Source organism: Phragmites australis, chromosome 5, assembly GCF_958298935.1.
Source record: "Phragmites australis chromosome 5, lpPhrAust1.1, whole genome shotgun sequence".
Taxonomy (NCBI): domain Eukaryota; kingdom Viridiplantae; phylum Streptophyta; class Magnoliopsida; order Poales; family Poaceae; genus Phragmites; species Phragmites australis.
The window spans coordinates 13322220-13346954 of NC_084925.1; the positions used below are offsets into that span (position 1 = coordinate 13322220).

The window sequence follows — 24735 nt, forward strand, 5'->3', positions numbered from 1 at the left end:
GGGATAAGGCCTAGTAATTCGGTCAGATCCTAGATATTTGTGCATTGTGATAACTTGTACGGGCTAGAGGGGGCTATACGGCAGAAAGACATAGAGGTGAAAAAACACCAAGTCACGCTGTGATACTCCCCCCGAGATCGATCTATTTTTTTACTATCAATACATTCGTGGTGTTCCTTCCTCTTAAACTTCATCTCTAAGCTTGAGTCTCCTCCTTAGAAGAAACTCTCGCCATACTTGCTGGGACAAGGCGAACTCTTGCTCCAACAATATGGGTACTGCACTTAGCAAACAATATACATCATTGTTTAACATTGTGAGTCACAAAAATACTATAGTGGTGAAGGTAATAAGCACTATACAGCTTCATATATCCTTCTGTAGGTCGATTATAGGAGATAAACTTATAGCATGGTATAGCCTAGTAACCAACCTAGTTAATATACATTTGTCTAAAGAAAGGAATGCCTTTGGATAGAACCTACATACGAATAGACAATTCTCAGCTCAATGTATGTATCAACATATGGCTAGCAAAAGCATATCCTTTCCTAGTAATTTTTTGTGGCAATTAAAACTTTTATTGAAGATAAATATTTTTCTTTGGTATGTGAAGAGAGGTGTTATTCTGACCAAAGATAATTTAGCAGAACGCAATTGCCACAAGAATATCAAATATTCCTTTTGTAATCCAAATAAAAACATACAACACATGTTTTTTGATTGTCATTTCACTAAATCAATTTGCAGTGTTGTCAGAATTACTCTTGATATAAATACATATAGAAATATTATGCATCTGATAGGTGATTGACTTAGGGGTGTTGGGCAAAAGCATAATAATAAAATCTTTGTTGATGAAACAACTTTATATTAACCATACTGGCTCCAACATTAAAGTTTGTTATAGATAGAAGAAAGGGAAGATGAGCATAAGGTATGTCAAAGATTAAAGATGTTGCTATGTAAGTCTTCTCTAATAATAGGTGATGATTTGGTAGATAATATTTCAATTATTATGTAGTTTTTTTTATCTATTTCATATTCAAATATGGTTGCTTGCGTAGCAACTCTCCTTCATGTCCAAGTCTCGCAGTCCTATCCTTCGAAGGCGGTAAACATTCTGCTTTCATTCCAACTTTTCCAGCAGCTGTCCTGGAGCCTATTCCGTACGTAAAAAATGACCTCTCGTAGGTCCTACTCTGTCTATTGGTCTAAGCCGGCTGTGCTTTTCATTTTATTTTATCTTTCCGCGAGGGCCTCTGCTTTCCTCGAGGGAATACGACGAGCACTCATCTCCAGCATTCAGGTGGTCCTAATAATGAATTAAGCTATGTGCACCGTATTAAAGAACGTATTTTAAATCGTCGAAGCATTGCAGTCAACCCAAAGCATCTTGCCCTATTCCGAATTCCAAGCTTTTTCCGAATCCCTTTCTTACTTTACCCCACCCCACAATTCCCGTTCACATTCCCAGTTTCCCACCCCTAAAGTGGCAACACAAACCCTAGACCCGTCCCCCGCACAAACCCCAGCAGCCGGAGCGAGACACCTAGAGCGCGCCATCGAGCGAGCGAGGCGAGAGAGATGGGGCGGCCGTACGCAGTGAAGGGGCGGAAGAAGAAGCGCAAGCTCGACGATGCCGCAGCCTCCGACGCCGCCCCGCCCGCTGAAGAGGCGGAGGAGCTGCCACCGCCGGAGAAGGCCGACGAGGAGAAGGGGAAGGATCAGGAGGAGGTGGTGGAAGAGGAGGTCAGGGCGGCGGCGGAGGGGCTCCCGGTCGTGCCCCGGCCGGTGGACGGGAAGCGGCGGCCCGGCGCGATCTTCGTGCTCGAGAGGGCATGCCTCGAAGTCGGCAAAGTCGGCAAGGTTCGGTGGCTCGGCTGTAGCAATAAATTGCTCTGTTTCTTGTGCTCTTCTACAACGATTTTTTTGGGGCTATGTTAGATGTTTAGGTCCGATTTGGGTTCGGTCTTACGCCTAGAGTGAGGAAAGTTGTTAAGCAATTAGTTTCCTCATGCGTTCTAATACTGTTAAAATTGGGGAAAGCGGAGTAATTTTCGCCTATGAGTGAAATTGAAACGGTTTGTTCGGAGAACCGTATATGTTCGTCACGTGCAACTTGTTTTGCGGAAAAGAGCTCACTTTGATAATTTCGCTTTTCTTGCATGTGGAACTGCATTAGTTAATATTCGAATATTAGTGGAATACGTGTATGCTTTGTATCAGGAGTGCATCTTGTGATTGTGTAACAGTAGAAGATTTTTATAGTTGGACGAAAGAGATTCCTGTTAGGTGTTCGTGACTTGGTGTAGGTGTATTATCAAAAGTTTAATTTGGATTAGACCAATAGTTTTCCTCTGTTTGCAAGGCCCATATGATAGTGAGGCGTCCAGCTTTCTTTGGCATGTGATGGCATCACATCATTGTCGATTTTCGGCTATAAGTTGTGCAAATGTTTTCCCGGAAAAATGATTGATGCTTGCCCAATTAGAATGCCAATGTTAATTGTGTCTTTACCATTCACCTCAGTGTACACTTGGTGTGGTCCATTGTTGACAGATTATTTTATTATGTAAAAAGCATATCTGAACTTCCTGATTTGTTACTCTTGTTGAGCACTGCTAGTAACTTTTATCATTTCAAAGCTTCAGTTTCATTGGAAAAGAAAAGGGTCAAGCAAAACATCTGGATGCTTTCTTTCTAAGCAAATGGTTTTCATAAATGCGTAGTAGTTTTGACAATTCTCTTAACAGTGCAGACTATGCTAATCTTGAACTCAGATGATCATGCTAATTATTTGAGGAAGCAGGAACGCAATCCTGCTGATTACAGGCCTGATATCATTCATCAGGTAATGCAAATTTCTTGTTGTTTTAATGTTCTTGAAACTACTAGCATATGAACTGAAAGATGTCCACTTTATGTTCAATCCTCAAGTCATTGCTTGAAGTAAATGGAAATCTGACTTAATCTTCTGTATGAAATCATCTTGGGGTTTCTATTTACATTTTCCCATTGATCATCCCGTGTCATCTGTTTCTTCTTTTGGGGGGCTTGCCACAGTTCTCTGGGTATCTCATTGTTGTGGTGGCTCCATGGACATAAGTGTCTGAGTGAGGTTACTACACAGAGCTGCTCTTTATGTGATTGCAAAAATAAAAAAATAAAAAAATTGAGTGATCTAAAGGAAAACAGTTGATTATGCCTGCCCAACAATCATTCCTCTCATTCCTTTCGGACATCCTTCCCAACAAGTCTTACATAAGTTGATTTTGTTCAAAATATTGTGCAGGCTCTACTGGCAATATTTGATAGCCCTCTAACTAAGGCTGGAAGGTTACAAGCTGTTTATGTGAGGACTGAAAAGGGAGTGTTGTTTGAAATCAAACCTCATGTTCGCATGCCACGAACATTTAAACGTTTCTGTGGTTTGATGTGTAAGTTACTAATAAAACTCGTATGTCTTGTGTATCTTTTGTGTTTCTATTATTTTGATAATTGTGCTGATGTGCAAGTAACTATATAATATTTCAGCACAACTGTTGCAAAAGCTGAGCATTACAGCAGTTGGGAAGCGTGAGAAACTTCTTAATGTTATTAAAAATCCTGTTACCCGCTATCTCCCTGTTGGTGCACGGAAGATTGGTGAGTTTATTTTGTTCAGTAAAACATGTTTCCGTACCAGGGAGATATGCTAATTGATTTATTTTTTACACTTAGGACTTTCATATAGTGCGGAGAAATCAGTCAACTTGTTTGACTATGTTGCCAAAACCAGTGATGATGAAACCCTTGTGTTTGTGGTGAGTAAAAGCTGTGATAGTGATATTAAGCTAAACTGCTTTTGATCCCCTGCTACTTATGCCTAATCCCATGCTGTCTGCACATTGTTCCAGGTTGGTGCCATGGCCCACGGAAAGATCGACAAGGAATACTCAGATGATTACATACAAAGTAAGTAGCTATCTGCTTGAAACGATAAAAAATGATGAATGCTGAGAACTACTGACTGATCAGGGCAGTATTCCATATTTCTTGCGTTCACTGTGCTTGGTTGTTAATCATGTTAACACTTACCACATGCATATGTGCAGAATTATGCCAAAGGTTTCCTTGCAGCTTTACAATTTTACTGTATGGATAAAGAGGTCCAAAAATTGTCTAGCTCCTCAACTCAGTAGCTATTGGCTAGCAACTTGGAATTATGATTGGCTTGGATTAAATATTATTCCGCTTCTGGCTAGGTTTAAGGCTTTAAGCATGAGCCATTTTTTGCTGGTTCCAACATCTTTTTTTCTAGACGAGGAAACCAGCAAATCGATGTTCACAACCATACACTTCGAAGCTTACCTTGCTTGGACAAAAATATGTTTCTATTATCTTGACTCAAGATGTATTACTCTGTTTTGTTTTCCTTTTCTTCTGATTACAAGCAAACATCTTTTTTGTATATGCTTTTCTATGAACTATATTGACCACTTACCTTGTTCGTGCAGTTTGCAATTACCCTCTCAGTGCTGCCTGCTGTTTAAATCGGATATGCAGTGCCCTGGAGCAGAAGTGGAACATCCAATGAATTTTTCTTTTGAAACAAACAATAGGAACCTTGTTATGTACTCATTAGCTAGTAGCATTGTCCTTTTCTCCATCTTACATGTAATGCCTTATTTTTATCCATACCTCGAGCTCCGGCAGTAAACCGTATCAAAATCATATGTTTTAGTGTGACATTATATCGTGGTTTAGACATCAACTTTGGTATTTACTATTCTTGCCCTAAAGTTGGGCCGGTTTAGTAATTTTGGTGAAAGCTGAACGCTATTTGCTTGAACTTTGAAGCGATCAAAGTAGAACACTTTGAGTTGTGAAAAGTCACGCTTTAGCACCAAATTTTATTCCTGATAATGTTATGTTTGCTGCCTCATTTTACCAAACCAATGTTAAGCAGGTTTGCTTCCCTTTTTTTTCTTTACCTCCAGCCATCAGCTGGTTCTAGTTATAGTTTTTTTTACCAATATAATGGTGGGCGCTCAGGCGTTACCAACAGAAATGGCCACATACGTAAATAATCCAAAGATTTTTTTTACACTGAAATGACCTCCAGTAAGGAACAAGACCGTTTCCGCGGAAGTCTTGTTTCTCTTCCTTTTATTCCTTTTTGAAAACCAGGGAAACCATGTCACCTCATGCCTAAAAAACTTTGGGAATGCGTGCCAGAGTAGAAGACACAAAGGGCACTTCTAGGGTTTGTTACTGCTCTAATTTTAAGGTTCATATTGATTCTAAAGTTTGTATGATAAGATGAAGTTATATAATTTTTTTTATTTTTAATTTAAAATAAAAACTAAATGGTTTAACTAAATATTCTCAATCGTCACAACTTTAGTTCTAAGATTTTTTAGAGTTAAATTTAATTAGCTTAAAAAACTTTAGATCTAAAGCTATGCTAAACGAGACCTTTATCGAACTATGAGAAATTCATTATACAATGCAAAACCAAGCAAACGTTGCGCTTCTCAAAACTAGTCAGCTTTACCGTTTCCAATGTATTGCCTCCATTCTTTCTAACTTGTTGTTCACATAAGATTTATATTTGTCTCAAAGAAATGCTACAACTCCCAAAAAGAATTACACCGTTAAATTGTAATGAATTTTTTTAGATGTAGATTTAGAAAACAAATAAGGTAGATAAATGTGTGCATTGAGATCGGCTAATGTCTTCGACAAATAAAATAGAATGGAGGGGCAATAGGAAATCCCATCCCACCCAGCTGAACTCTACATTATTGTCACTTGTGAAGTTGCTAAATGCTGTATAAACCCACAAGCAAACTGCAAAACAGAAAACAACACATGAAATAACTATAGGCACAGGTCTCAACGAAGGTACACAGAACACAACTGAGATTTTTGACTGGACTGGGATCTTCCTTGTTATATTCACAAACTATTCATGAGAAATGTGAAGGTTTCGAACAACCCAAGCTCAATTTTGGAGTATAGACTGCTAAAAATATTTACAACTGGATGCAAACGAAAAACTACATCCGTAATTAAAACTTTCTAACTTGACAGCATGCTATCAAGGTGACTGTCCATGATCTTGATAAGGTCTCTAAGAACTTCTAGCTGGTTTCTGGAAGGACACCATCCTCTGCTTCCCCAATGAGGGCCTCAATTTCAGATTCTAGCTTCACAGTTTCCCTGCACATGATGCTGCCAATGTCGTAAGGAGTGAGGCCTCTCTATGCGCCCTTCTTCAGAAGCATAGTACTAACACGCAGAACACGAGCACACTGAGACAACTCCCACCCATGGAACTTGAGGATGGCACTGTCTTTTTCACCGTCGAGTGATCTGATGTATGCTACAGCTTCGGCACTGAAGGGCTCGCGGGCTTGGCGCCAATAGAGCCGCTCAAAGGTACAATCTTCAAACTATGTTGGATAAAGGCAGTAGAACTTTCTTTAATCCGATAAAAATGTATTGTTTTAAGTAAGCCAAGTTAACATAAAAAAGAACTAGGACGTCAACAATGCTCAGCTAACAATTTTTTTAACTGAGACTAAAATTAGGAAAGAATGAACAACAGAATCACAGTCGTCAGGGGTGGTATGCATATGAAAAAAAAAAGTACTACAGGCAGGCTAGATATTAGGATAGTAATCAAATGACGTCTAACAGGAAAGAAACATCCAGCACATAGGTAAATGAGTTGCAGATTAACAAATGAAACTGTTGTCTATACAGCTTGCTATGCTGAACAGGAGGAGAGCAGAGTATGGTTTGGTAATTCGAGCCAGAATAGCAAAACACATAAGATCAATGATCACCTACCTCCTCTGGGAAGCATTATCCATGATCAATTGGAACCAGCTCAGGTGATCTCCATCTTGGCACACTAGGATGTTCCCTGCAATTCGATCAACATTGGCTAACCTGATATCCACCAGGCAATTTTGTGAACCTCCTTGAAAAGCTTGAGAATCCACATCCTCACAGCTTCTATTATTCTTCACAAGTTTTGGCAAAAGCTACATGAGTCTATGGATACAAAGTTGAACTCCAATTTCGCCTACCACCCTCAAACCGATGGTCAAACTGAGAAAGTCAATCAGATATTGGAGGATATGTTACGAGCTTGTGCTCTAAGGTACGGTAAAAATTAGGATAAGAGTCTGTCGCAGAGTTCTCATACAACAATAGTTATCAGGCCAGTCTTCAAATGTCTCCGTTTGAAGCACTGTATGGAAAAAAAGTGCAAAACACCGCTATTCTGGAATGAGACCGGGGAAAGTCAAGTCTTTGGCCCAGAGGTTCTATGAAATGTAGAGAAGCAAGTTCAGATAATTCGGGAGAATCTAAGGATTGAACAATCAAGGCAGAAAAGTTACGCTGATAACAGACGAAGAGAATTGGTTTTTGAAATTAGAGATTTTGTTTATCTCAAAGTTTCACCACTCAAAGGTCTTCGAAGATTCAAAGTCAAAGGGAAGTTGTCACCAAGATTACCTTTCAAAATAATAGAGAAAAGAGGGGAAGTAGCTTATCAGCTAGAGTTACCACCTTAGATAGTAGATGTGCATGATGTCTTTCACATGTCTCAGTTGAAGAAGTGTCTTCGAGTGACTGAGAACAGTTGTCAATGGAAGAGCTAGATGTTTAGGAAGATCTCTCCTATACAGAGTATACTGTAAAGATTCTTGAGAGATTAGAAAGAGTGACTAAAACCAAAATAATACCAATGTGTAAAGTGCAATGGAGTCACCACTCGGAAGATGAGGCGACATGTGAAAGAGAAGAAGACCTGAAGACCGAGTTTCCTCATCTTTTCTCCAATCTGTCCGAATCTCAAAGGCGAGATTCATTTCAAGGGGCTAGGTTTGTAACACCCTAAATTTCCACTTTTGTAATTTCTTAAAATTTGCTAGAGTTTAAAATTGAGTTTAAATATTTGAAAAAGGCAAAACCCTATTTTATAAAAAGAAAAACTAATTTGACATAGGATATACTTGAATATTGTGCATCCATTCCTTAGGCATGTAGGGCTTTTCTTTGTGTGGTATAGTCTTTGTTTGAGTGAATTTGATTCAAATTTCAACTTCAAATGAATTTAGAAAATCAAATTAAAAAGGGAAAGACTAAACCTTACCTGGGCCGCCTCCTCTTCTTTCTGGCCCACCTCCAGCGCCAGCCCGCTCTTTCCCCTTTCCCTGGGCCGCGCCGCGCGCCTACGCTCCGTCGAAGACGCCTACACCAAAGCTGTCACCGCCCGAGCTGCTGCCAGTGGGACCCCCGCATCGGATTCATCGTCTCTAGTCCGGTCTCTCGCCGCCGAGTCCGAGTCCGAGTCCGAGTCGAGTACGCCGCCGCCCCTGAGAGACCCGAGCTGCCTATATATGTAGCCCCACCCCTCCTCGGTTTTTCCCCAAGCCAATTCGCCGAGTTCCATCGTATCTCGCTGAAACCCAAGCTCCCCGCCGCCATTAACGCCACCGCTCGATTGCCCTCGCCGCTACGCCGTTCCAGTGCCACTTTGCCTCCATCTAGCCGCCTCCGAGCAACACAGCCGCCCACCGGAGCTCAAGCCGCCATCACCCTCGCTGATTGGTCGCCAGAGCCGCCGCCCATCGAGCTCCAGAGCCACTCCGCTGTTTCTGCAGTCGCCGATGCCCTTCCCGAGTCAATCTATCCCCAGTAAGCCCCACACTGAGTTCCTGTAAGCTTGCAACCGTGTTCCACCGCTCACCGAAGTTCCTAGGTCACCGGAGCGTCGTCCGGCATGTTCTTCAGTCGTCCACAGCCGTGAGCCCCTCGGTCGCCGCCGAGAACCTCCCCCTCCGACCGTCGATCTCCTTTGAGCCGTCGGATCCAAAGCCAGCGGTCCATATTAGAACATCCCGTACCCCTTCAGCACCCAATCAAACATCCCCATGTGTCATATGCTTAAACCCAGTCAGTCGCCTTTGCCACGTCACCATGCCACCTCAGCTGCCACCTCAATCTTCTTGCCTATGTGTCAAGTCAGTCAGCAGCCACGTATTAAAAGAGATTTTTCAATCTAAAAATAATTCCAGATAATTCCTTTAATTGGTAACCGTCTAGCCCCTGAACTGTTCTATAATTACAAAAAGAACTCTATCTTTTTACACTTAGGTCCCTAAACTTTTCTAAAATTGTATATAGGTCCTTATATTTTTACAAAAAGGTCCCTAAACTTTCTGTTAATTACAATTAAGTCCTTTTCTTAATTAAAATAAACCCTAAACTTGTTTTTAGCATATCTTTTTCGTCGTAGCCCCGTTTTAAACGATTTTTGTACCGTTAGATTCGTTTTTCAGTACTCTTTCTTTCTAGATAGGTTTATCTTGTTGTTCTTTTATTTTGTTCTCTGTTCTTAGTGTATCTTGTTTGTATGTTTGCTAGTTATTGTACGATTAGTCGACAACGCCCCGGATCAATTTAGGAACATCAAGACCAGGAGCAAGAATACACTGTGCAGCAGCAAGGAGAAGGCAAGTGTCCTTGATCATATTGAACCTATGTTTTTAAATGTTTTATTTTTTACAAAATTGCATGCAGTGTCAATATAATGGTAGTCACCTATGTTAGGATTTTTCCTTATCATCCCTTGGAACCTAGATGGTTTACGGTTAGGTATTCTTGTTGGGTAGATTGCTTAGCCATGCTTTTTGGGATACTAGAAAGTGTCATAATCTTGACTAATGAACATATGCAACAATAGTGATTAATTTGTTAATGGTATAGCGACATGGAATCTTAGGCCTTGAGCAAAGTGGTTTTGATAGTTGTCATAGTTATGATGTTGGTTTAGTGTTTGCTCAAGTAACCTAAGTAAGGATCGGTTCGTGGAGCGACAACCTAAGAAGTAACGTACCAACCACGAGGCTGGTATAGGTAAGGTGTGACATACTAATTAGAGTCTATCCAGTGTGTGTTGTGTTAGCACAGAAGGGGGCTTCTGGGTAGGAGTTTAGCTTGCGTAAATCCTGGCGATGAAATCTAGTGGGCAGACACATACTGGATTAGTCTCTGGTTAGTGGCAGATGTCATTCAGTGATTCTTGGTGGCACACTACTGGCGTGTGTTAAGTGTTTCGCGAACACGGCAACATAGAATTCACTGACTCGTGGGGAAAGGTGGACAACCTCTGCAGAGTGTAAAACTATTATAACAGCCGTGCTCATGGTTATAAGAGACTTGGATCCTCACATGATTAGTGGGTTGTGGTTATGGTTCTGGTACAGGGAGTACTAGGTGGTTGTGGTTTTGGTTATAGTACAGGGAGTATTAGATGGTTATGGTATGCAAGGTGGGGAGCCTTGTATGCTGGGTGATGAACTATTTGGGTTACATTTACATAATAATTGTTTATTGCTATTGAGTTGAAATATGTTTTCCTTACTCGCGTTTAAGCAAATACACTATGTGTTAGCCTATTCTTGGTATAAGCCTGCATATCATTACTTTCCCACACTTGTTGAGTACTCTATGTGCTCACCTTTGCTATCTCTTACAAATCATATGCTGCCCAAAGGAAGACTTTGGAGATTTCCAAGATGACGACCTGGCGTTCTAGGAGCGTATCTTCCGGTCGATGCTTGTGGAGTGCTTGGTCGCCGATGCTTTCACCCCGCTGCCATCGTTTAGATGCTGTCATTTAGCTTTTGAAGTTGTTTAGGTGAAGTCTTTATTGTAAGAAGTGAACGATTATAAGTTAAAGTATTGCTTTTGTTACTTCACCTATGACGTCCTTATGTGTGTTAAACTTCCTGGGCACACATAAGCCGCACTTAGTTTTATCCGTTAAAACCTGGTGCGACAAAGGTGGTATCAGTGCCATACTGACTGTAGGATCGCAAGTCTAGATAGAATGGTTGTCCTAAGGATTTTCCTAGTACATCTAAACCCATTAGAGCCTTTCCATTAGTTCTCATACTTGTCTCTTGCTATCCATAAGTTTATTTCTTATATCCCATCTCTTCCTTTTTAGATGGTTCGTCAACTACTTACTGCCCGCAAGTCAACCGGAGGACGTCCACCCATTCTTCAACGTGTTCCAACTGAAGAGGAGATTGATGACCCCACTTTCCGGAGTATGGACCCCGTTCCCGACGTCTATGAAAGTGATGGTCTTCATGCTGGACACCTTCCTCGCTTACTGTGGGGGATACTTTCTGAACTTGGACATACACAGAAGCCAGTCTACAGGGGAGTTAAGAAACAACACTCTGGATATGTAGAATGGAAGTTGAAGTCACTATGTATGATTACGAGCAAATCCAAGATGAAGGTTTGGAGGTTCGTCGAGTGGTGGGCATTCACTTAGCAATGGTCCCAAGAGCAACTTTCACCGCCGGTGTTCGAGATGCAGCTCATCAAGCCATATCCCGTGTTCGAGATCAATATAACAGCAAGATGGACAACTCTCCTTATACATACTATTCCCGGAGAACTCGTGGAAGTAATGAACCGTTCGTGAAGAGTCCCTTTGGAGAAAACCCCAAGCTATGTGAACAAGTTTCCCTCACTATGGCCTTGGAAGATGAACTGCACTTTATGGGAGTTGGGAGAAGTTTGCCAATGCCTTGCCTTCGTCTCCACATTTCTTGAGGACGAACATGATGCCAACCAAAAAGGATCTGAAGATGACGAAGAAGACTTGTCTATCCCCTCACCCCCGTGCAAGAGGATCTGCCTCAACACCCCCGCCATATTTGAAGATGGATTAGTTGATTCCTCCCCCTCAGGGTCCCGTACTAGAGAGGAGTCCCAATAGTATGGTCTTTTTATAGATAGTCTTAGCGTTGTTAGAGTCGAGCGTCGATGTAATCGTTAAAGATGATAATATTGTTAGTGTGAGCTTTATTATGGTGCTAAGTGTGTAAGTTGGATCTTTTATTTGAGTGCCAATGTGAGCTGTGGAATGCTTTGGCACCTTGTCCATAGATGCATTTTTATTTCTATATAATATACTATAGATGGGTTTCCTTAGTTAAATTATTTCCAGACTTGCTTACCTACTCCTGTTCCCCTTTCCAACCCTAATCAGATGGTTAGCACAAGGAGGAGTATTAATACCCAAGAAGAGAACAACAATAACCAGAATCCACCCTCGCCCCCTCCAATGACCTTGGAACAACAAATGGCTATGCAAACTCAGATCTTGCAAGCTCTAGCCCAAACCATGGTGCAGATGCAGCAGCAGCAACCAAATCATGTTCCTCAACCGCGTCAACCATCAAGACTTGGAGAATTCAAAAGAACTCAACCCCTAGTCTTTAGCCATGCAGTGGAACCTATGGATGCAGACGATTGGTTGAAGGATATAGAAAGGAAGCTACAAGTTGCTCAGTGCAATGATAGAGAGATGGTTCTCTATGCCTCACATCAACTCACTGGTCAAGCCCTATACTGGTGGGAAACATACTGTGCTGCACATGAAAATCTAGTAGCTATCACTTGGATGGCGTTTAAATCCAGTTTCCGTACTCATCACCTGTCGTCAGGAGATGTCCGTCTGAAGAAGAAGGAGTTCATGAGCCTAAAGCAAGGACCAATGACTGTAAGGGAGTACGTGACCAAGTTTACTTAGCTATCTAGGTATGCTCCTAATGAAGTGGATACAAATGAGAAGAAGCAGGAACGTTTTCTGGAAGGTCTGAATGATGCCATAGAATATGCTCTACCTCCACAAGAGTTTCCCAATTTCCAAGCAATGGTAAACAAAGCTTTGATGGTTGAACACAAGCGCCGTCAGCTGGATGAGAAGAAGAGGAAGATGTCTTTCCAAGGACAAGGAAGCAACACACATTCCCGTGGGGCAACACAGATGTCTCCATAAGGCCCTATGTTCTGTTCCAACGTTCAGTACCGGACTCAATCGCAAATCCCTATTCAGCGCTCCAACTATCAGACACCCGATCAACTCCACCAGCTACTCCTCAAGTCAAGAACAGCCCAGCTACTCCTGGCTCAAACAAAGGATGTTTCTACTGTGGTGAGGAAGGGCACTATGTGAGTAAATGCCTTAAGAGGGTGCAGGATCAGGCCAAAACCCATAACACACCAAGGTCAACTCCAGCCCCAGCACAGTCATGCAGTGGGAGTCAGAACCTCGATCAGAACAACCGTGGACAACAGAATTACGTTCATGGGAAAGTCAACCATGTCACAGCAGAGGAAGCTCGCGATGCTCAGGATGTGGTGTGCGGTATGTTCCTCGTTAACTCCCGACCTGCATCTGTTTTGTTTGATTTTGGAGCTTCATATTCCTTTATAACTACTCAATATGTTGCAAAGCATGGTTTTTCTATGGTTATGATGAAGAATATTATGCTTATTAGCTCTCCTGGAGGAGGATTGAAGGCAAAGTATATATGCCTTAGGATAAGACTAAAATAAGAGGGGTAGACTTCCCAGCGAATCTCATAGTCTTAGAAACTAAGGGCATATATGTTATCCTTGGAATGGATTGGTTAGCCAAGTATGATGGAGTAATAGAGTGTGCCAGAAGGGCAGTTCGTCTAACAAATGGAGATGGAACCAAGGTCGAGTTCGTAGCTACCATACCAGCAATAGAGGATTGTTCTCTCAACCTACTGGAAGGAGCACCCATTGATCAGATCAAAGTGGTTTGCGAGTTTCCCGATGTTTTCCCTGATAAATTGCCAGGTATGCCACCAGATCGAGACATTGAATTTGTTATAGAATTGGTACCCGGTATGGCTTCTATAGCCAAAAGGCCATATAGAATGTCCGCTAATGACTTAGCTGAGTTAAAGAAACAAATTCAAGAACAATTAGATAAAGGTTTTATCAGACCAAGTGCGTCACCTTGGGGAGCCCCAGTTCTTTTCGTAGATAAGAAAGATGGTACCCGACGAATGTGTTAGATTATAGAGCACTCAATGACGTGACCATTAAGAACAAGTATCTGTTGCCCCGGATTGAGGATTTGTTTGATCAGATAAGAGGAGCCCGAGTGTTCTCCAAGATTGATCTAAGGTCTGGATACTATCAATTAAAGATTCGACCGTCAGATGTGCCCAAGACTGCCTTTAGTAATCGATATGGATTATATGAGTATACCATCATATCCTTTGGATTGACCAATGCACCAGCCTATTTCATGAACCTTATGAACAAAGTATTTATGGACTACTTGGATAAATTTGTGGTAGTATTTATTGATGACATTTTGGTATTCTCTAAGAGTGAGGAAGAACATGAAGAGCATTTGAGAATGGTGTTACAGACACTCAGGGAGCATGAGTTGTATGCTAAGCTTAGTAAGTGTGATTTTTGGTTAGATCAAGTTGGCTTCCTCGGACATATTATAATGGCTGGAGGTGTAGCAGTAGATCCAAGTAAAGTAAAGGATGTGTTGAATTAGTTACCACCTACCAATGTGTCAGAGATCAGGAGTTTTCTTGGATTAGCAAGATACTATCGCCGCTTTATAGAAGGGTTCTCTAAGATAGCTCAACCTCTTACCTCCCTACTTCAGAAAACTTGGTTTTTAAGTGGAGCCCTGCTTGTCAAGCAAGTTTTGAAGAGTTGAAGAATAGATTGACTACAGCCCCAGTGCTAGTTCTACCAGACATTAGCAAGAATTTCGATATCTACTGTGATGTTTCGCGATAAGGACTTGGAAGTGTTCTCATGCAAGAAGGTCGAGTCGTGGCCTATGCGTCAAGACAGTTAAGGAAGCATGAGGAACACTACCCTACGCATGATCTGGAATTAGCAGCTGTGGTTCATCCATTGAAGATTTGCAAACATCACCGAAGCTTTCGCCCCGCTACCATCGTTTAGATACTGTCGTTTAGCTTTTGAAGTTGTTTAGGTGAAGTCTTTATTGTAAGAAGTGAACGATTATAAGTTAAAGTATTGCTTTTGTTACTTCACCTATGACGTCCTTATGTGTGTTAAACTTCCTGGGCACACATAATCCGCACTTGGTTTTGTCCGTTAAAACCGGGTGTGAAAAATCACCTCCTCGAGAAACCACCACGCCTAATGACTCGGTAAGAGAGGTAACTCATAACAAGTTAGCCTCTTTACATTGGTCAATTCTTTGAGGATTTACTCGATAAGTCCATAATGATGATGAGTCATTGTGGGATAATTTTTTGCAGACAATGGCTTTCTTAACTTCTTCAAACTCCCAAGTTATCCCTTGAACACAACCAGCCCTAGCTATTGGCATGATGAAGAAGAAAGTCACCATTAAGAGCTAGAAGTCGAACATTGTTTCGCGTATCCCAATCGCCAAAAGGTTTTGCTCGAACTATTATATTGTCTTGCAGCCTTCCTTTTCCTTTCTCACCCTATTAATTGCAGGTCGTTCTCCCAACAGAAGCTAAAAGAACAGATGACAAGTGATCCAACCAACCAGCTAATTCTGTCTTCCCCAGTGACATTGCCTTCGCCTCCTCAAGTAGAGAAAACTCCCACAAACACACTTGATACAAGCCTACAAACTAAGAGAGTTGAGACCCCAACTGATAATCCTTGGACATAAATAGAGAATCTCTTCAAGATTGCAGGTGTTAAGATTGCTGGCGCTAAGGCTCGGTACTCGGAGACCGACCATAGCAATTGCTAGAAGGAACTGACTGCCAGCTAAGAAAGAATTGACCGTAAGTCTGTCCCTAGATCACTAGCTTATGATTTGATTATCGGACAACTAATAATTATTGATTGTTGCTTGCTTTTTCAGTTCTCAAGTCCTTTGTTAGAAAAAAATGAGGCTATCATCGATGAAGCAATGAAGACTATCAACAATAATTCCAAATATCAGGAAAAACTCATAGGCGACCTGAAGACAGCAAAAGTCGACCGAAAGGCCATGGCTGCCAACAAGACAGTATGGCTGCTAAACAGGACGCCATTACAAGTGCTCAAGATGCAATGGCTGCCAAGCGGGATGCCATTGTAGCCGCATGAGACGCTATGGAAGCCGAGCGAGACACCGCGGTCATCACGCTCCAAAAGCTGAAGGATTAGACCTTAGACCGCATGAACCAGTCGACCTTTGTAAGCGCTGAGACAATGCTTGGGCTCCTCAAAAGCTACAACCCCAACCTCGACATATCAGTTGTGATGTAGGGGTTTGATTGTTTAGAAGAGGTGGCAGCAAATTTCATCCAAAGCGTCAAGCCTCTGATCCCTGCCTTCGTCGAGTCCCTAGGGCTCAGCCTGCCTGATGAAGAAAGTGAGGGTAGTCTTTTTGGCTAATTATCCACAGTTCTCAACTCGAAACACTTGAAACTTGCTCCATGGGTTAGGGATATATGTAAACATCTTTATTATTTTGCTTGTCCAGTATGATCTTACCACTATTCCTTTGTTGATGAAATAGAGTTAGCATAAGTAGATGTAAAAACCGAATAGTACATGCTAAAACCATCCTCAAAACCTACTTATCAAATATCCGTTGATACATGAAAGCTCAATTGAACATTTTATTAAATGCATTGGACCTTGAGTGACCACTCGAAGTACCCTCAATAACAAGAAAAAGACTAGTATAAAACTAGAAAGAAAAGAAATAACATGATGGTTTTTGTAAACTTTTAGCCGATTCACGTATTTGACCAGTGGGTGAACATGAACTTGATAGAGAAGACATATGAAATCAACTAGAACTTCAGAACCTTGTTGGCCATTAAGCGTGACATGTCTGACAATCTCTTGTGTTGTTATGCCATATGAGGTATATTTGTTTGTCATCGACCCAACACATGCCTCTATTGATTCTATCCAATGCAGTCAACTCAGAGTGAATTCGAACAGTCGGGATGGTGAGAATTAAAAACTCACTCCTATTCGTGCTTGTTTTCACTGCAACCTATGATTTAACGTGACATAATGATGCAACATCCTTCTGCACAGAGACTGGACGCACCATAATTCCTTGATGATGTCTCGGCTTCTGTCCAACGTGTTAGCCTTGAATTACCATGCACTCGAGGTGGCCTCAGAAATTCAACTGTCATTATCGCATCTTGATGGCTCCAAACCTTTCTGTTTGACCCATTCCATGACTATAAATAGGGGGAACCTGAAGCCATTCATTTCCCAATGTACTTTCACTCTTCCTCGCACATTGCTCGGTAGCATTTGGTAGAACTTGAAACTATGGCCTCCACTCCACCGTCGTCTCTCGAGCAATATCTAGAAAATGAAGAAGTGGAATCTCTCACCCTAAAACCTCTCGCCATTATTCCAACAAAAGTCATCATTGTTTCTGTCACACCTGGTTTTATAAAGGGACAAAACCATATGTAAACCATATGTATGCCAGGATCAAGTTTCATATATGCAACAACTTCATCAGTGTATCATACATAGTGCCATTATTACAACGTTTAACTTAAATAAAATAGAAAGACCTCAAAGTCTTTAACTAAAACATAGTAGCAAAACACAGCGAAACTCCCATCTTCTACAGGCAAATGACCAAGGGTCCACCAACCTAGCAATCTTCATCTTCATTGATATAGTAGTCTGGTTCCCCTTCATTGTCTGAGCAATGTTTGATGTACATTTGGATGGAAATAGCAAGTGTGAGTACACGTCGTACTCCGCAAGTGTAGAAAGTAAATGACATACAAGCTTAAATAAAAAAACAGGCTATAACATGTTAAATTTGCATAAATACCAACTATGCTATCGTAGAGTTATAGAAGCATCATATTTAATTATGTGATTCATCACTAGACTTTCATCTCCTAAAAACAACTCCACATGTTTCCCAACTACCTAAAAATCACTTCAGGTTCCCAAACCATTTGACTTGATACCATCCACAGGCAACCAAGAATCATCCAACCAAACCACTAATCTGAACTAACTAATCATGTGAGGATCTAAGTCTCTCATGACCTTGAGAATGACTGATATATCAGATTTTACACTCTGCATAGGTTGTCCAGCTTTACCCACAAGTCGTGTTTTTCTTGTTGCCATGTCCACAAAACACTTAACACACGCCCATGGTGTGTCACTCGAAAAATCAATACAAGGTCATTACAAAGTTTCATCTAGTATGTACACGCCCGCTAGGTTTCACCACTGTCAAAGTGGTATTCATGCCACCCAAAAGCCCCATTTTGCACTTTGTAGCTCCAACAAGATTTCACTCTTCCCTTCCACTACACATCCCATACCATTAACCAAATGGTTCTGGCCTTAGCCATCCCCACACATCCACTCTTGCGGTTTGGCACGCACAACACTTAAATCCAATAATTAATAGGTCAAGCCTGGCCCATACCAGATCTCGTAGTTGGTATGATACTTTTTGGGTTGTCACTCCACGAACCGATCCTTACTTAGGTCACTTGAGAAATTTTCCAAACCAACAACATAACTATAACCAACATCACTAGCACCTCTTTGCTCAAGACCTAAGGTTCCATATTGCTATACCATTACCAAAATTTCCAAACTCATAGTTGCATAAATCATTAGTTATATTTAACTGACTACTCATCCATACCTTTGTGCAAAGCTAAGCATAAGCTATCCAACATAGCCACTACTGACAACTAGGTGATAAGGAATTTATGGAACATAGTACTATAAGTAAATAGGATTCAGAATTAACAGCATGTATGTTTAAAATAAAGAACAAATTTAAAAAGCTAGGATCAGAATGTTCAAGGACACTTGCATCTTCCAACTTGCTGCTCAGACTCTTCAAAGATTTGGTCATAGAGCTCAAACTACTCCTTGTCTGCTCTTGAAACACACCAGAAATACACACAATAAAACTAACTAAGAATAATACACCAAACAATAACTAACATCTATGAAAAAGGTACTAAAAGATAGTAAACGCCGCTGCAAACGCGAGAGCGTGAAAATCATCTAAATCGGTGCTAGAACGAGAAAGTTATGCTAAAAACAAGTTTATGGTTAAATCTGAAAAAAGGACTTGTTTTGGAAAACAAAAAGTTTAGGGGCTTTTTGGTAAAAATAGAGGGACCTATCTACAAATATGAGAAGTTTAGGGTCTAAGATGTAAAAAGATAGGGCTTTTAGGTAAATATAGGAAAGTCTAGGGGCTAAAGTGTAAAATTTGCCCCTGATGATGTGGCTTGACACGTCGGCTCATCTGCTGACGTGGCCGATGAAGTGGATGATGATGTGGTGATGATGTGGATGCTGACTGGGATTATGAAGGGGACAAGTGGCGTCAAGCGATTGGGTGGCGAAGGGGTATTCTAGATCTAATCTGGGTTATTCAACATGGGTCGGACGACTAAGATGTTTGGGAGGGGCTTAGCCCACCGACAATGAGGACAGACGGCGGCGGTGGCCAAGGCACGGCGGCAATCTCACTGAAACTCGATGAAAAGAATGTCGCCGGCTACGGATCACGACGACAAGCGGCAGAGCATGTAGAGGGAAGCACAATGAACTCACCTAGGGAGTCGGGTGGCTTTCGGAGGTGGCGAGATGTGCTGGCGGCGAGAAGGGCAGTGTTGGCTCTCGGTTCCTCATCAATGATGGCATTCCGGCTTCAGAGAGGCAACAATAAGCAACGGGATTGGCTCCTCATGAGCAAGCAGTCCCAAAGATGCGCTAAGATGCGGCAGAGAGGCGGTGAGAGCGACGACAACAATGGTGGGTGGCGGCGGATCTCGGGGCAGCTCGGTTTCAGGAGGGGGTGCATACTTACATAGGCAGGGAACAGATAAACACGGAGAGCAGCTCGGATTTGGTTGGAAGTTGTTGGGATTCGAGCTTGGTGAACGACGGCGGTGTCGTGCTCATCTTGGACTCTACCGATATGAGGGAGACATGCACTCGAAGGTGGGTTTCGGCTAGGGTGCCAGTAGAGAGGTGGGGAGGAGCGGGTTGCCTGCTTAGCCAGGCAATAGCCCATATGGGAGGCAGGGGAAGGAGGGGAGAGAAATGGGCTCAGCCCAGGAGGGAAAGAAGAGTGTGCTGCCGAAAGGAAGAGGAGAAAAAAAAAAGAAGAGGGAAGGGAGATTAGGTCCAAGGGAGGAAAAAGAAAATTTCTTTTTATGAAAACATTTTTCAAACTTTTTTCCGAAAATTCAAACGGCACGCCTCGATGTTTTAAAAAAATTCCTTTTTCACACAATAAAACCATAATGCTTCTATTCTCAGCATGAATGCACTTAAACCAAGATATAACCTATATCAATATTAAATTTATTTTAGAAAATAGGTTTTATCCTATTCTATTTATGTAAACCCTAATTAAATTCTAGAATTTTTTAAGAAATTATGAAATTAATAACCAAGGTGTTACAAACCTACCCCCCCCCCCCCCCTAAATGAATCTCGCTCTCAATAATTCGGAAGGTCAGAGAAGAGCTGCGGAAACTTGAGTTTCAGATCTGATTCTCTTTCCCATGTCGCTTCTTCTTTGGAATGGTGTCTCCACTGCACCTTGACCATATAGATTCTTCGGTTCTTGGTGATTCACTCTGACATCTCTAGAATCTTGATAGGATACTCTAGGTAGGTGAGATATTCTTCAACTTCTATTTCCTATAGGGGCATTTACTCTTCAGGGACTCGTAGGCATTTCTCCAACTGTGACATGTGGAAAACATCATGAACATCTGCTAGCTAAGGCAGTAGCTCCAATTGATGTGCTACTTCTCCATGTTTTTCCAATACCTTGAAAGGTCCTATAAACTTGGGTGCAAGTTTTCATTTGACTTTAAATCTATGAAAACCTCTGATCGGTGAAACTCATAGATATATGAAGTCACCTGCTTCAAAAGTCAATTCACGACGTTGATGATCAGCATAACTCTTCTGTCATGTTTGAGCTGTTCTCAAATTTTCCCTAATCTATTTTACTTGCCTTCCTGCTTCTCTCAGAATTTCTAGGCCAAACACTTTGTTTTCACCGATTTCATTCCAGTACAATGATGTCCTACATTTTCTTCCATACAAACCTTCAAATGGCAACATCTTCAAGCTAGCTTGATTACTATTATTGTAGGAGAACTCTACATAGGGAATATTTTTATCCCAACTAGTCTAGTTTTTCAAGGCACAAGCTCTCAACATATCTTCCAGAATTTGATTTACCCTCTCGGTCTGACCATCGGTCTGCGGATGATATGCCGAACTAAAGATTGACCTGGTATCCAATGATTCATGTAGCTTTTGCTAAAACCTGGAGGTAAACTGGCTTCCTCTATCAGACACTATCCTCTTGGTTACTCCATGCAAACATACAATTCAGGCTATATACAACTCAGCATTTTAGGTCCTAAGTATGTGGTCTTGACAGGAATAAAATGAGCAATTTTCATCAAGCGATTCACTATAACCCAAATAGAATCATATCCAGATTGAGTTCTGGGAAATCCAACAATTAAATCCATACTAATTTCTTCCTATTTCCATTCTGGTATCTTCAAAGGTCAAAGCAGTCCAGCAGGTCTCTGATGTTGAGCTTTGACTCTCTAACATATATCACATGATGCTACATACTCTGCAATCTATCTCTTCATACCATACCACCAATACCAATCTTTAAGATCTTGATACATCTTGGTGCTTCCAGGATGAATAGAATATGCATACTCATGCGCTTCTCGATGTATAGTTTCCTTGATAGGATTGATATCTGGGACGTAGATACACTTCTCAAACCACATCGTTCCATTCTCATCCTCTGGGAAGACATCTGGAAATTCACTGACCACTCTGTTATCTTTCATTGCATTGGCCTTGTTGAGACTAGCGTTGATAGCTGACTCTATCGTGGCTTAGAATTCCACCTTGGTTCCATCTATGTGTGTCAATGTACTGACTTTGTAGCACATCCAATGATTCCATTGTACTTGGTCAACCAGTCCATTCTCAATATGATATCAATTCCCTTGGAATCCAGAATGATGAGGTTGGCAAGAAAGTCTACCCCCTTATGCATATACTTATTTTAGGGCATACATACCTTGATTCTATTTCTCCTCCAGGAGAACTAACTAGCACCCGATTTTTCATTAATGCTCTAGGCAATTTATATGTATTCACAAACTGAGATGATATGAAAGAATACGAAGCTCTAGAATCGAATAAAACTGTAGCAGGGTGAGAGTTTGCAAAAAACATACCCAGCACTACATCAGGAGCATCATGGGCTTCTTCCATTGCGACGTGATTGACTCGACCATGCATCGCATTCTGCCGAGGCTGCTGCTGCTAATTGTAGTTGCCTTGGGCCTGTGTTTGGTCCTACTGCTTCTTGGGACACTTGTTGGCAAGGTGCCCGAAGTTGCCATAACTGAAACATGGGCTAATGTTGCCTGATCCTTGACTGGTGCGATTTTGCTACTGGGGCTGGTTGTTGTTGGGTCGCTGTTGCTGAAAGTTGGGGCGAGATTGTTGCTGTTACTGCTGCACTAGCTGCACTGGCGGCTTGTATGACCCTGCAACTTGATTAGGCATCTTCTATGGTGGCCTCTGTTGCTGATTCTGCCCTTCATGGCGGAATATTGAACCTGTGGCAGGAGGGTTGAAGCGGGGACGGGTGTTGCTGTCAAAAGACTGACCTTGCAGACTACGTTGGTGTTCTTCTCCCAGATTCTGGCGCTTCTTCTCCATGATGAAAGCTCTATCCACTAGCTTCTGGAAACTGGGGTACTCGTTGGCTGAGAGGGCATACTGTAAGCCAGTGTTGAGACCCTCCAGGAAATAATCTTGTTTCTTTTCATCAGTATCTACATCATTGGGGCGTAGCGAGAGAGCTAGGTGAACTTGGTGAGGTATTCCCTTACTGACATGGGTCCTTTTTTCAGACTAAGGAACTCCTACCTCTTCAGCTTCACTTCACCTGCGGGGACATGGTGTGCATGGATGCTATTCCGGAACTCTGCCCAAGTGATCTCCTGGGGATCCTTGTGGGCGGCAGTGTAAGTTGTTCACCATTCTTGAGTTGGACCAATCAATGATGAGATGCGAAAAGAACTTTCTCCCTTCCAGTACACTGAGCTATCTGCAACTTACTCTCTTTTATCTTCAGCCAATCATCAGCCTCCATTGTCTCAACTGCCTAAGAGAAGGTGGGTGGCTAAGTGCTCAAGAAAGTTCTGAGCCTGGACTGTGGCTATTGCGGCGGTGCTTGCTAGTCTTGGTGTTGCTGGTTGATAGGCTGGACTAAGTCTTGGAGAATGGTCATCACTTGATTGGCGTCCATCAGAGGGGGCAGGGGTGGAAGATTGCGTTGGTTGTTGGCTTTGTCGTTGATGTTGTCATTGACGTTGTTGTTGTTGCCATGCCTGGTGTTCACTATCTATTGGTAGCCAAGGTTCGAGCGAGGGACATAGGGGAAAAGCAAGGGCGGATAAACAAGACAAGAACAAAAAAGAATAGATAAGCACAAAAGAAAGAAAGAAAGAAAGGGACTCCCAATTATTATTATATTATTAACTGATGCAGTGTAGAGGGGGAAACCCTCATATTACACCAACACTCATGCAGAGATCCAACTCAAAACAAGGTTCATACTACAGACACAAGCACAAACAACACAAGACAACTAGAACACATGAGACTAAACAATTTATTCAGCTAGGGACATCCTCCTAGCTCAACTCTACTCCTCGCCTGCTACATTTGCCAAACGAAGCCATCAAATGAGGTCGTCGTCCTTCCTCAGTGCTGATATGCTAATCATCGGAGCCCCACGCCCACTGTAGCGACGACTCCGTCTCCTCCGGCCATGCGCTACCGCACCTGATCTCCGCCACCAACGTCGCTCCTTCTCCGGCCAAGCTGAGGCCACCTTCGGCTTCATGCACTACTATAGGCTAGTGGATGAGGCTACACCTGGGCATGTCGCATCCCTGCTGTACCGCTGCCTCGCTGCCATGCATCGCCGGCAGCCGCGCGCAAACCACGGCCTCGTGCCGCTGCGTGTTGCACGCCCTGCCGTCCGATGCCGCCCTTCGGAGGAGATCGCCAAGGAAATCACCGCCGAGCCCCCCACCCCTCCTCTCTGCTGGTTGGCTGAAGCACCGCTGGCTGGAGCTCATCACTGCAGCCATGGCAGCATGCATGCTATGCGTGCATGTGTAATCTGAAGGTAGAAGAAAGGTATTTTCCAGCATAACCCCCTGCAAGTTGTTATGTACACAAAATAGCCCTCCCACCTCATGAAGTTTCTTAGAAAACCCCCTCTATTTTCTTTGTTTCTTATTTCCTTTGATTATTGCTTATCATTCTTTTAAGCTAGCCCCTACATTGTAGCTTTAATTCTGTTTCAGTCCAATCAGCATAAATACAACTTCACCTATTCAGATTATTTTCATCGAATTTTGATCCAAATTGCTATCTCATTCATTCATGCAACACTTATAGTTATCCCCTGAAATATTTATACTCCTAGTTGGTAGTTTTTGGCTATGCAATTGATAGGCATTGTCTAAATAAATAACTTCATATTTGATTGCCTTGACAGATAGGTCCACGTTTAAACCAAGCGGACCCACATGTCATTGCACAATATGAAATTATTGTATTAAAACATTGTATTAGGTTGCAGCCTAGCGTTTCTTTAGTTGATATCCTTTTGTGACATTTAGATCTCGCAAATGCTATGCATTGTTTTAGTAGTTAGACTCATGAGCATTGCCATGTAAGATAATAGCTCATGCTTTGAACCCATCTGCTCGTATTTGGGTCTTACGCGTCATGTCTCGATAT

At 42.1% G+C, this 24735-nt stretch overlaps 1 protein-coding gene and 1 pseudogene across 1 annotated transcript; one reads left to right on the forward strand and one right to left on the reverse strand.

The window, feature by feature from the left end:
- Nucleotides 1-1451: 1451 nt before the first annotated feature.
- LOC133918808 (uncharacterized) lies at nucleotides 1452-4771 on the forward strand. Its single transcript, XM_062362879.1, has 7 exons — nucleotides 1452-1869; nucleotides 2762-2854; nucleotides 3296-3440; nucleotides 3538-3648; nucleotides 3724-3806; nucleotides 3900-3957; nucleotides 4500-4771. Exons 1-7 carry the CDS (start codon nucleotides 1588-1590, stop codon nucleotides 4577-4579), a joined length of 852 nt encoding a protein of 283 aa, XP_062218863.1. The 5' UTR covers nucleotides 1452-1587; the 3' UTR covers nucleotides 4580-4771.
- A 1295-nt stretch (nucleotides 4772-6066) lies between these two features.
- On the reverse strand, nucleotides 6067-24077 carry LOC133917828 (phosphatidylinositol 4-kinase gamma 4-like; annotated as a pseudogene).
- Between the last annotated feature and the right edge of the window lie 658 nt (nucleotides 24078-24735).

Excerpts from the sequence above, each read along its gene's own strand:
- LOC133918808 (XM_062362879.1), top strand. The coding sequence starts at position 1,588 with ATGGGGCGGCCGTACGCAGTGAAGGGGCGGAAGAAGAAGCGCAAGCTC. Across the intron at positions 1,870-2,761 it reads AAGTCGGCAAAGTCGGCAAG|ACTATGCTAATCTTGAACTC; the intron begins GTTCGGTGGCTC and ends TTAACAGTGCAG. Across the intron at positions 3,958-4,499 it reads CTCAGATGATTACATACAAA|TTTGCAATTACCCTCTCAGT; the intron begins GTAAGTAGCTAT and ends TTGTTCGTGCAG.